The sequence below is a fragment of the Haliotis cracherodii genome, unplaced genomic scaffold (genome assembly GCF_022045235.1).
Source record: "Haliotis cracherodii isolate W230 unplaced genomic scaffold, xgHalCrac1.p SCAF_24, whole genome shotgun sequence".
Taxonomy (NCBI): domain Eukaryota; kingdom Metazoa; phylum Mollusca; class Gastropoda; order Lepetellida; family Haliotidae; genus Haliotis; species Haliotis cracherodii.
In genome coordinates this window covers 5,255,189-5,268,016 of record NW_027266280.1, presented here as the reverse complement: position 1 = coordinate 5,268,016, position 12,828 = coordinate 5,255,189, and the positions used below count along the sequence as shown (strand labels likewise).

Below are 12,828 nucleotides of genomic sequence, written 5' to 3'. Positions count from 1 at the left end.
TCACTCACTCACTATAGTTCCCAAACGATATCTGTAGTGTATGAGTGAGAGAGATCAGCACGTCCATAGCATCAGTCACTCTTTAACATAAAACGTCATCTCCATCTATATGAACTGATGACTGAAAATCGTTGATGACACCAGGTGTTCGCAAGAACGGTAAGCGTATAGTTTGGTTATATGTAATATGTAGGTAATATAAAACGTAACGTCAGAGAAATACCAGTCTCCATCCACCTAAACCAATCCCATTAGGCGTAAAAGGCAACATAGGGCGCCACTGGCTACCAGCAACTAATATTGGCACTCACTGGAATCATGGTCTCAACGGCCCTCACAGTACCTCGGAATCCTGTACAATGAGCAAGTAGTATTAACGTCAGCAATCTGACTCCTTGTGGTTTTGGCTCGCTGTGTTGGGTTGCGCCTATTGGGATTACCAGAATCCTCTGATCTGACTTTGAATCCTAGATTCTCCCTGATTGAAGGTCCAGGTTTTTCAGCACTATATCATTGTGTGTGTTTAACAACTGCATCTCCTCCTGCATGTTTGCATACATCAAACAGACACACTGTGGTATGATAGAAAAATATTTTTTTCTAACTATACTGACTGAGTATGGTTTTACGCCGCTTTTAGCAATATTCCAGCAATATCACGGCGGGGGACACCAGAAATGGGCTTCACACATTATACCCATGTCGGGAATCGAACCCGGGTCTTCGGCGTGACGAGCGAACGCTTTAACCACTAGGCTACCCGACCGCCCCTTTTTTCTATCTATAAGGGGCATTAAACCAAATTCACTCACTGTGGTTTGACTATGACATACCTTTATAGGAGAAATAATTGTTTATCGTACAAGGCAACACTGCAGGGAGAATAGAGTGCCGTATTATTTTGAGATAAACAACGACCAAGTGTGGTTTATTTCTTATATAATATATCACCACTATTTACAGCCTCTTCGAAGAGGTTAATACCATTTACAAGTCTTTGAAGGGAATTTAGAAGTGATACACATAAGGAAGAGAATTTCAACTTCTTTATTATGAGGAATACAACGTTTCGGAGAAAAATGCTTACTCGTTCATCATGTATTCTTGATGAAGGAGTTAGCATATACCCCAAAACGTTGTGTTCCTCATAATAAAGAAGTTGACATCCATAAAAAAATCTCTTCCTAACATGTACAAGCTTTAAAAACCATTTACCTGTTTTTAAATAATGATGATGATCTCGGCAATCTCGGGCAAGTCCATTGTATGAACAGGGGACGGGTGTAAATTTGGTATTCACAGATAATACAACGGTGCAGAGAATTAACGGCTATTATGCGTGTACCTTTATTTCATTACAGATTTCCATATCTCCCCAAATTTGTGCCCAATTACATCAAAGGGGAATAGCTCACTACCCTCTCAGATTGCATTGCGACGTCATCAAGATGCGGATGTATGCTCGAATCTCCAGAAATCACGTCATGGTAGCTAGCTATCTTATAATTAGAAATATGTTTTTACACGCCCCCTCGACGAGAGCAACCTGGTAGCAGCTGAGGGATGGAACTCTGCACATCGACCGCATTAAACCTCAAAGCCAGATGTGACTGTAGACTGCTACACTACTATATGAAATATTATAATACAAACTGCCTGTGTAGATTTAAAAAAAGACATAGATCTAATTTGAAGTACAAACTCTTTTATCACTTGTTATTTTTTTATATTTTACATAAAATGGTTACGTCTGAAATTCAGAATCTTGTATAGGAATTCAAATATGCATCTGGATGCAAAAGGTGGTAAAAGGTAAAACATCTTTCTTCGCTGTTCAGGTACGACAACCCAATTTGAAGTTTTCACACAAAGCAACAACGTCGCTTTAGGACGTGTCGTCAGAAAATATCATCTCACATCGTTTCTAATAGCTAATGAGACATCCCAACGGAAGAATGACTACCAGCAAGATCTCAGACAACTACCTCTTGACTGAAGTCAGTTCCATCTACGGTCGTTTCTACACCATCGGGAGACGCCACAACAGCATCGCTGCCATCAACACGAAGCACCACTCCTCCAGTTGGCAGCAAAGCACTTGGTGGAAGTACGGTTCCTGGCCGAATGACTGGCGGAACACCTGATGGTATGATAGGTGGAATGATTGGCTGTACACCTCTGATTGATGCAGGGCGATTGATACCTCCCACAGCAGATTCCGGGATTCTTCTAATTGGCCCTTTACCGGCTCCAGTTTGACGAGAATTTTGTAATCTCTGCTGCACTTTTGGACGTGGCGGGTTTTGAATATTTTTTTGTATTTTACTCCTATTTACCGGGGATGTTACGGGTCCAGAGGTAAAAGACTGGCCAGGGTTCGTCGGAGCAACTTTTGCCATTTGTGGCGTAGAGGTTGGGGACGTTTCCCGCAAAATATTCACTGCCATCCCTTTGTTAAGGCTTTGTTGTTCTGAAAATGTGAAACTTATGTTTTAGTTCGAAGCGATAACATTGACGCTTTTCAAGGTTTGTGTACATCTTAGAGATAACTTGCAAACAACGATCTGTCAACTGATACACCAACATTACTAAATATTAACCCTGCACCAGTACCACGAAGGTAACTTCATGCCTTACTCTCAAAACAGGGGGCGGTCGGGTAGCCTAGTGGTTAAAACGTTCGCTCGTCACGCCGAAGACCCGGGTTCGATTCCCGACATGGGTACAATGTGTGAAGCTCATTTCAAGTGTCCCCCGCCGTGATGTTGCTGGAGTATTGCTAAAAGCGCCGAAAACCATACATCACTCACTCTCAAAACACTACCCTGTCTTTCCCATACCTGTGCCAGGAAGCTCGCCAGGCAATCCCATAGACATGCCAAATCCTTGTGAACCCTCAGAGTGTCCAAGTAGTGATGGAGCTCCACCAGGAAAACCTCCTGTAAGACTACCAGGCATCACATCTAACCCGAGAAGACCTCCGTTCTGGCCCGATGCAAAGAAATCTCCAACAGGGCCTTGTCCAAACCCACCTGAAGTTTGTTCAAGATGTAGTCCTGGAAATCCTGTTTCCTTATTTCCAGTGCTTGACATTCCGCCAAGTAAACCCCCCGAACCCATCAGGTTTCCAGGAAACCCTGTGGAATCAACACCTAACAAACCAAGAGGACTTCCTCCAGAGAAACCCGGAGACCCTGGAGAAGGACCACCAAATGTGCCAGATCCAGACATATCTCCGGGGTAACCTGTTGGCGAGATGGTCTCGGAATAACCACCAAAGCCATTAAATCCGTTGTGGCTGTTGCCATAATTAGGGTCAAGTAGAGGGTGCACAAAGCCAGGGCCTCCGATGGGATCAGATGGAATAAATGGACCTCCGGATGAGGATCCTACTTGTCTCCTTGCTGGGTTTCTCCCTTGTGGAAACAAGCTGCCTCTGGATGCGGGTGGTTTTAGTAGAAGCAGCTTAAAGGCAACGCTTTGGGGTAGGAGTGAGCGAATACCTTTAACAGAAAAATATATGAAATTTAGTTGTATATGAAAATAAACATCAACTGAATATCTTTTAATTTGAGAAATAGCTTTGCTGCCAAGAACATCCTACTTGCCTGAAACTGACAAAAGCTGTTTCATGTTTAATATATTTCATATTTACTAAAGCTTGGTTATTTTATTTTCTCGCTATATGTCTGAAATGATGCCGATGCGACGTTAAATATAAACTCACCATTGTGATGCCTTAAACTATCGAAACGGTCCCTATGATTGGTAAGTAAATGACATTTATGTTGTAAAGACTTGTGTTTGTGCGTACTCGCGGATCACAAAACTTCGGCGAGTAATTAAGTTAGTATTATGTAAAAAAATGTTGCATATTTCACTATCAGTATTGCAGATGTAGAGGTTTCACCCCATATCATGAAATTAATTGCCGACAGCAGATCCGTATTGTCAAACGGTTCGCTTTTAATGTAATTAGTTTCAAGTTCATTAAATTTGAATGGAAAAGATCAAGGTATCGCAGCCATACTCACTAGACCCTGAGGTTGTTCTCCTACCACTAAAAACACCTGTGTAAATGATAAAGGACGGCATCGAGCGATACCTAAAGGCTGGAAGGTCTATGAAAATAGCACAATAAGGTAAATATCATCGGCAAAACCCTTTCATAATCATAAAGAATATCTGTTGAAAGTATTACGAATCCGTAATCAAATACAATATATAATGTCAAGAGAATAACCAATCTTGAGTATCCGCCGAAACAGATTCCATTTGGCTGAAAGGGCTAAATAGCTGTGTAAATTATATGGATGGACCACTGAAAATCAGTGATGACACCAGGTGTTCCCGAAAATATTTGTTTATGAATCACGATCAATTGGGGGGATATCAGATCATCGGGAACAGGTGAGCACCCCCTTCCCTACCAGTCGCATCCGTCATAAACACATGCAAAGGCAAGTCAAGTTGGTCTAACATGAACATTTTTAAAAGCTTTACTTGCGCCTTAAATACTGTGAGCCTGCGTGAAGATTTTCGAAATCTTCGTAGAAAGTGCGTGCTCAAAAGGAGAACATTCCTAGTGCGTGAGTGAGTGAGTGAGTGAGTGAGTGAGTGAGTGAGTGAGTGAGTGAGTGAGTGAGTAAGTGAGTAAGTGAGTGAGTATGGTTTTATGCCGCTTTTAGCAATATTCCAGCAATATCATAGCAGAGAACACCAGAAATCGGCTTCACACATTGTACCTATGGGGGTAATCAAACTTGGGGGAACGAGCGAACGAGCGAACGCTTTAACCTCTGGGCCACCCCTCCGCTAAAGGCTAGAACTGTTGCAATTTTGTGCAAAATATAGGGAAAGCCTCGTGGATAGCTTTTTGACATTATGCATCTGTATGAATATTGTTTTCTTGCTTTCTTTGAAACGAATGGTCACTGCGTTTAATGACAAATGCCCTCGGGGTCAATGAATGAAGTTAACAGTAAGTTTGTAGCGTGGGATATGGGTATACAAAGTTAAATAAAACTTGGTTCTTTTCTGAGAAAGCAACACTTCAAAGCAACGAAACCACATGACATTAATTCTACCTCTAATGATTGTTTGTTCTGTAAATATCGAAGTACCTCCCTCCATTGTATTAAGGACAATGGTTAATCTTTGCGACACGCATTTAGATGGTACACTTGCTGGACCCAAGAATATATCTCTCTTTGTCCGGCTCTCCATGGTGCTTTGGAATCTTACTTAAACCAAGTTCTTTGATTAACAATTAATATAGTGGTGCTTACATATGCTTTGTATGCTATCTGAGGCTGTGTCAGGTTAATTACAATCGTTACGCCACATTCTGGAGTTAACCAGCACATGAAATCAGTATTCGATGTTTACCCTTATATTCAAGTCATCATTCCATGAATACATACGTGCTACACCAATATGCTGCGTATGGGCCTCATAACAGAACACCAGAGTGCACAAGATGAAACGCCAGTACGTCATTTCCGTGAGCTCTGCAACAAAATACCCGTATAAGAAGTGAAATAAACTTCCAGGCAAAAGAAAGTTACACTTGAAACTTGGATTTTATCAACAAACTACAACAGTTATCAAAACGTTACTAGGCTGAAATCAGTCGCCGAAACACTGTAAACTTAAGGTCGAAAACACAACTTTACGTCAAATACGTCACATTAGAATAACCATTTCTTGTTTGTTTCATCAAACATGGGTGTATACTTCCCTATGCCCGGGAGTTTATTTGTTTATATTATTTATCGGAATTCATTCATACAAACACTCTTCAATGCGCGACTACCCAAATTTGAAATACAGAAAATTACGTACTCCCAAGGACTGCTAACTTAAAATGATTTCTGATTAACCACGGTTCATAAAACGGAGTTCTTTCGAAGCAAAGGAAATTTATAATTCTGTCACTTTATATTGACCAATATACTCATTATAAGACCAATATATTCATTTGACTTATTTGGTTTGTTTGTTTGCTGTTTAACGTCGCACTTAGCAATATTCCAGCTATATGACGGCGGTCTGTAAGTAATCGAGTCTGGACCAGACAATCCAGTGATTGACATCATGAGCATCGAACCCAGCAATTGGGATCGATTACATGCATCTACTATGTCAGCGAACCTGACCACCCGATCCCGTTAGTCGCCCATCTCACGACAGGCATAGTCGCCTTTTAAGGCAAGCATGGGTTGCTGAAGACCTATTCTACCTCGGTTCTTCACGGGGCCATTTGATTTATAATGTATAATAAAATCGATCAACATCAACACACATACTATCTTCATAATAATCAAAAATGGAAATGCCTTATAGCGGTAAATACAACAACTAAAGTATATCAGTTTGGTGATCAAGCAGTTTGTTATGCACAGACAACAAGTATCTAGGTTTGTTCTGGACACCATATGACGACTTCACCACATTCCGATCATACCATCTGTGGCCATAAGATCTGTGACCATTTTACCGGAAGCATTGAGTGGCAATGCATTAATCGATATCTGCAGTAAAGAAGATCGAGACTCTCTGTGTGAGCCTGTGTGCGTTATAAACATCGTAATAACGACCATGTGTAACACTGTGTAACATCGGTAATAAAGGACAGGATCAAAGAGTACGCTGTATCCGGTAATTTCCCGTGTTTGTTTTAAATAGGCTTAACAGTATACCACTGTCATGAGGCAAATGAATAGTGACTGAATGAGTTGGGTTTACGCCGCTTTGAACAATATTGCAGTAATATCACGGCGTGTTAGCTTAATGTGACAGGAAAGCCCGAAGTGATGCAGGTCTCAGAGGTTTACCATTTTGGTGAAACCCATGAGAATGGGAATGGTGCCGACAAGCCGAGAAACAGATTGGGATTAGCACCCCCAATCATAGGTTTCTGGTTTCATAAATAGTAGTTGTAGGCCCTTTAATGTGCCAATACAGTGATACCAAGAAAGTCATTTTCATACATATTCAGAATATAATAAATGAATCTGAGACTGTAATATATGTTTATTTCTAATATGTGTATATAAACTTCATCATCCGGCCCAATAGTATGTTAACATTGCAGAACATAACCTTCTGAAGTGTTTGCTTCACATTGGCATCACTACGAAGAGACATTTCCAACATTTCTTTTAGGTTCATCTTTGCATCTAAATATAAGCCACAAAACCCTTTCCATATTCAATAGAAACCGAGTCGATTGTACGATTCCGACCTTTTGAGAAGCATGTGTTTATGAAGCACTATTAAATAGTGATAATACCAGGTGTTCGCGAAAATGTGAGTGTATCTTGCCCCACCGATGGCACCCGTCATAAACACATGCAAAGGCAAGTCAATTGTTCACCTGGAAACATGGGAACATATGATACAAGTCCAAATAGGGAATTGCATCAGACATAAGTTTTGTCACTGATGAGTCAAATTTGGAAATATCCTCCACATGTCTACGATGCGTATCTGTTATCTATTTATCTATTCATTATGCTTCCCACAGGTAGGTCCAAAGACGGGAATGTTTTATTCAACAGTTTGTATTGTTTTATCCAAATCTAAATTGAAAATCAAAGTAATAATCATCTTGGCTAAAATGTAATTGATGAAGTGAAAGCCTATGGGAAATAAACTTACCCTGTATCTCAAACACCTTCTTCCTTCCACCACAGTCTGTCTGTTTGAATGACAACGTGACACACATTATTTAATATCTCTCATCTATTTTGGTTATTTGAGAGTTCCTAGAGCTACCGTTAATAATGACAAGTAAGCTTGATTTATTAATGATCTATTCTGAGTAATTTGTTGGTTTATTTGACAGATTAACCCGGAGAACAGAAAGGGAAATATAGTTTACTTGACATTATATTACAGCACTGGTCCTAAACGTTTTGTACTTACCTGTGCATATAAAACATAAGCTTTTGATGATCATGATCAATCAATTTGTCTTTCTTTGCCAAATATCGATTTACATGCTGAAAGCGACTGCACAATAATCCTCGGCCATAATTATTATTATGGTGATTTATTAATTATAAATTGGACTCTACTAAACTTAATTTGGATTTAGTTTGCTGTGTTTTAATCACCTATCTGATAACACTGACACAAATGATTGTTCTTGGATACATCGACTGTCTTTGTTTCTCGGTTACAAGTGTGAAATGAAAAAGTCTAGCATAAATTGGAAATTTACTCGATTCTGATAGGTCCAGTTGAGGTTGTCAAATCACAATAAATCCCCTTTAATTGAAACAGCCGATTTGATGGCGGTATCATCGCAGAAGCTAATGTTCATAGAATAGTACCTTTTTCAGTCATTATCGGTAGGCATATTTAAATGATTATATCTTCAGTTATAGGCTACTAAATGCAAAGTTAATACACTTCTCGAAGGATGTGTGTCAATATATTTCGTGCAGAAAACATGCTAAGTAATCATACAGTCGTGAAACTTGTGTTATTCCGGTAAGAGCCGAATAGCGACTCGTACCCCTTTCATGGCCATTTTTGCGACTGGGTCCCGTCTCAGCGCAAACAAGCTTAGCTAAAAGAAGTGCCGATGATTCACGTATATTTATCCCTTATATCATATTTATTATATATCTCAATGTGAAAGACTGAGTTTTCCGAAGTTGAGAAAAGTGATATTTTTATTGCGATGAACACACCACTGATGTTTCACTGCTGTGAACATAACACTTTGACAGAACTATTTTCACACAGGAGTGACCTCCCTTCATATTGTCTCAAATTATCGTAAGTGTCTGTCCCGTACACAGACTGTTGACTTCTTTTTTACGTTAGTTCTCACATTGACAAGGCCAAATAATGACAGATGGTCATTTTGGAAATAATGTCGCTTCATGCCGTTTTTTATTCGCTTGAAAATGTTTCGTTATAAATTGTAAATTTTTCATTTAACTCAAGCGCCATTTTTGTTACTTGACTAGTGTGTATTCTTTCGCTTCGAATTCCAACAGCGGTCTCGTAGTTTTGTTGATAGTTTATAGCAGTTGATTTTGTATATATTCCTATTTGTATAACACAGAAAATCTGTGACCCTAATATGTTTTTGTGACTTTAGTTTATATTTTTTAAGATTTTGAAACAGGAAACTACTTTTTTTGTCGCAAATACAAGTGGTGGTGAACCGTCCCTGTGTGTTAGGTAGGGAGAATTTTCCGGTAGACAACTACTCAAAAAGTATATATTAAATAGGATAGTCCATGTGTCTCTAGAAATATCATGTTTCTCTCATGGGGCCCTCGATGAGAGAAACATAATATTCACTCAACACATGAAATATCCCCTACATATTCCAGATGCTATTCAAATACATCTGGACTTACAGTATTATACAGTATGATTGAACACATTAAACTGTATCTTGGGTATATTGTATATGCAAGACATATGTAGTTCTAAACGTATTCCTGAGGGAATCTTTTACCGACGTACTTGAAGTCATACGGGCATTCTGATTGGTTTGTCGTATTTTCGCACATAACGTTCATCGACAGGCAAATCATCGTGCAGGTTACTGAAAGAGGCTAGTTGTCATAATGGTAACGTGCGGTGTAGAACGAAAGCTTTGCAAAGCTTGTGTAGTTTTCTTTTGGGTGCCTTGTTCATGTCAGCTTACCAAGTTGCTGTGCTTATATGCTTCCAAAATGCAATGCCTGTTTTATGTTCAAGTGAAGTATTACGGTGAAAACAAACCGCTAGAGCATATACATCGCCATATGCATATTTTGTATAAAAGCTTAGCGTTTTATTGAGTCATGGTAGAATGCGCGCCCGGTTCCAAATCCAATTTAACCGGCTAAATCTACAGATAACTTAGCTCTACATTAAAACACAGTATGTTTATCTCATTATGTGTTTTCACAACAACATGTTTCTAAATAAGTACAATTTCTTAAAAAAAAGTCGACTTGTTTACATTTTCAACGTCGTCACTGCTACATCCGTGATCTAGCATCAGTTACATTCCACACATTTCGTGAATTAAGTATATACAATTTTCATTGGATACCTCTTTCATGTCCCAGGAACTACTTTCTATCACCCGTGAACAAATGATACCCCTGCCTAATAAACATCATTTTCTTGGCAGCTTATAAATTAACACCATCATCAGTTTGCTTTATGTCACTTAGATTTATATATAATTAGTGTTTGTGTCACAGTATGCTGCTTCGTGAATGTAGGTTCATGAATGAATGGCCTTCACTGCGTTTGTTCTCTTCTCTTACTAATGTCACTTAACATACATTATCTTAACCTGACGATCAATTTGCAAATTTCTCTTTCAGCGACATACCGTCATACTCGTGTGTGACGCTGGCAGCCCCTAAGCAGTTTCCAATTTGAAACTTTTGGCAGCATTATGAATCCACCTCGAGGGAGGCTTAAATCCCCAACCATGCTCTTCTATCAAACTAGTTCCTTCCCCAAGGCGTTCTGCTCTATTTTTCATGTTGACTGACATTATCTTTGTTTTTGAATATATCCTGTATGTAAAAGTACATAAGTAATGAGACTAGACAGCAATGATCTTTAAAATGGAAGCGGTGAAGCAAACTCATGAATGTCAATCCAGGATTGAGTTTAAGTACTCGCAAAATGATAAAATAGAAGCCATTTCTTATAACTGAAAATACCATAGAACATTCTATTGTAAGTATTTTGCTAAAACACAACTTGATTAGAATCATGTCCTCTTCTACAAGACCCGTGAAGATTCCGTGGTAGAATAGGTCTTCAGCAACCCATGCTTGCCGTAAAACGTGACTATGCTTGTCGTTAAAGGCGACTTACGAGATCGGATGGTTAGGTTCGCTGACTTGGTTGATGCATATCATCGATCGCAATTGCTTGGATCGATGATCATGATATCAATCACTGGATTGTCTGGTCGAGACTCGATTACTTACAGACCGCCGTCATATAGCTGGAATATTGCCGAGTGCGGTGTTAAACAACAAACCAACCAACCAAACTCTTCTACAAACGGAGATTCCGAAATTCAGTTTTTAGTGGGCATGGGCATTAGTCACGGGGGATCGATACTTGGCAGCTTTTAGCGACGACTGAAGCGCACGTGACAAGTGATTTTGTTCGAACTATGCCACTGTTCAGCCAGTAGTGAATGGGTACCCGGTAGGGTGATGTGGCAATGTGGCGATGTGGCCGTAAACCTTAAATCACATCACATGCAGCTCGGGTTGAATACTCCCCTTGGAGATGAGAACGACCAAAGTAATAATACGCTCACTGGCTCAAATCGATGAATTCGCTGTGCAGAGTGGCGTCCCCTAGGGAGGCGAGAACCCTGTAATCGTGTGTTGGAACTCCCGGTTTGTCCTGATTATGTTTTGGACCTACATCACTTCCAGCTTTCCTGCGACATCGATCTGAAACGCAGTGACAAAACTGAAATACATTCATATTAGCGTTAAGCAATACTCACTCACTCATGATATCCCTTTTGGCGAGGGGCGGTCGGGTAGCCTAGTGGTTAAAGCGTTCGCTCGTCACGCCGAAGACCCGGGTTCGATTCCCGACATGGTTACAATGTGTGAAGCCCATTTCTGGTGTCCCCCGCCGTGATATTGCTGGAATATTGCTAAAAGCGGAGTAAAATCATACTCACTCACTCATACCATTTGGCGAAACGACGCTTAGAGAGCTTGGTAAATAAGGAACTATTTTCAGAATAATGTTTTTGCGAAGTCCATATTCGAATCAAGTATAGTTAATGGGAGTTCAGACTTCAGATAACCTACGACACTTTAACTCGCAGACTTTGCTCCTTCGCGGACCTATGTTTGCACCATTGTAATTGATGTGACTGAGCGATTTCTTCTATAACCATAGGACCTATGTTTGCACCATTGTAATTGATGTGACTGACCGATTTCTTCTATAACCATAGGACCTATGTTTGCACCATTGTAATTGATGTGACTGAGCGATTTCTTCTATAATCATAGGACCCATGTATGCACCTTTGTAATTGATGTGACTGACCGATTTCTTCTATAACCATAGGACCTATATATGCACCATTGTAACTGATGTGACTGAGCGATTTCTTCTATAACCATAGGACCTATATATGCACCATTGTAATTGATATGACTGAGCGATTTCTTCTAAAACCATAGGACCTATATATGCACCTTTGTAACTGATGTGACTGACCGATTTCTTCTATAATCATAGATCATGTTTCATAAACCACAAAATAAGCAGTGGGGTCTTTGAAAGGCATTATGAAGTGATACACATAAGGAAGAGAATATATGGATGTCAACTTCTTTACTATGCATGCTATATTTATAGCACATGAAACGTATTTTCACTACAATTGACTAAACCTACTGTGTAACCTCTGAACCTGATGTACAACCCTTTGAAAGGAATAAAAAATGTCTTCTTTACTATGAGGAACACAACGTTTCGGCGTATATAGTTTCTCCTTCATCAGGTCAATAAGCAGTGACTCATAAAAGCGAGACAGGCAATGCGACAGTGCAACAACGCGACATTTTGATGAAATGTCCCATTGTCGCACATTGATAAAATATTATGATATTCATTAATTATTACAATCGCGAGAAGCCTTAATGCGACAACGCGACATTTTGATATAATGTAGCATTGTCGCGTATCGCACTTTGTTAAACTATAAAAACATGCAGTAATTATTTAAAGCGCGACAATGCGACATTTTGGTGAAATGAGTTGTCGCGCTTTTAGAAAAGGAAGCTAGTTTTCCCATGTACGTTT

General features: G+C 39.7%; 1 protein-coding gene across 1 annotated transcript; it reads right to left on the bottom strand.

Moving 5' to 3' along the window:
- Window positions 1-1,973: 1,973 nt before the first annotated feature.
- Window positions 1,974-5,499, bottom strand: LOC139472384 (collagen, type I, alpha 1b-like). Its single transcript, XM_071254857.1, has 3 exons — window positions 5,424-5,499; window positions 2,841-3,503; window positions 1,974-2,470 (listed from the first exon to the last, which is right to left on the bottom strand). The coding sequence occupies exons 1-3, from the start codon at window positions 5,497-5,499 to the stop codon at window positions 1,974-1,976; spliced, it is 1,236 nt and encodes a 411-aa protein (XP_071110958.1).
- Window positions 5,500-12,828: the final 7,329 nt, after the last annotated feature.

Excerpts from the sequence above, each read along its gene's own strand:
- LOC139472384 (XM_071254857.1), bottom strand. The coding sequence starts at position 5,499 with ATGACGTACTGGCGTTTCATCTTGTGCACTCTGGTGTTCTGTTATGAG. Across the intron at positions 3,504-5,423 it reads GCAGCATATTGGTGTAGCAC|GTATTCGCTCACTCCTACCC; the intron begins GTATGTATTCAT and ends TTTCTGTTAAAG. Across the intron at positions 2,471-2,840 it reads TGGCGAGCTTCCTGGCACAG|AACAACAAAGCCTTAACAAA; the intron begins GTATGGGAAAGA and ends TCACATTTTCAG.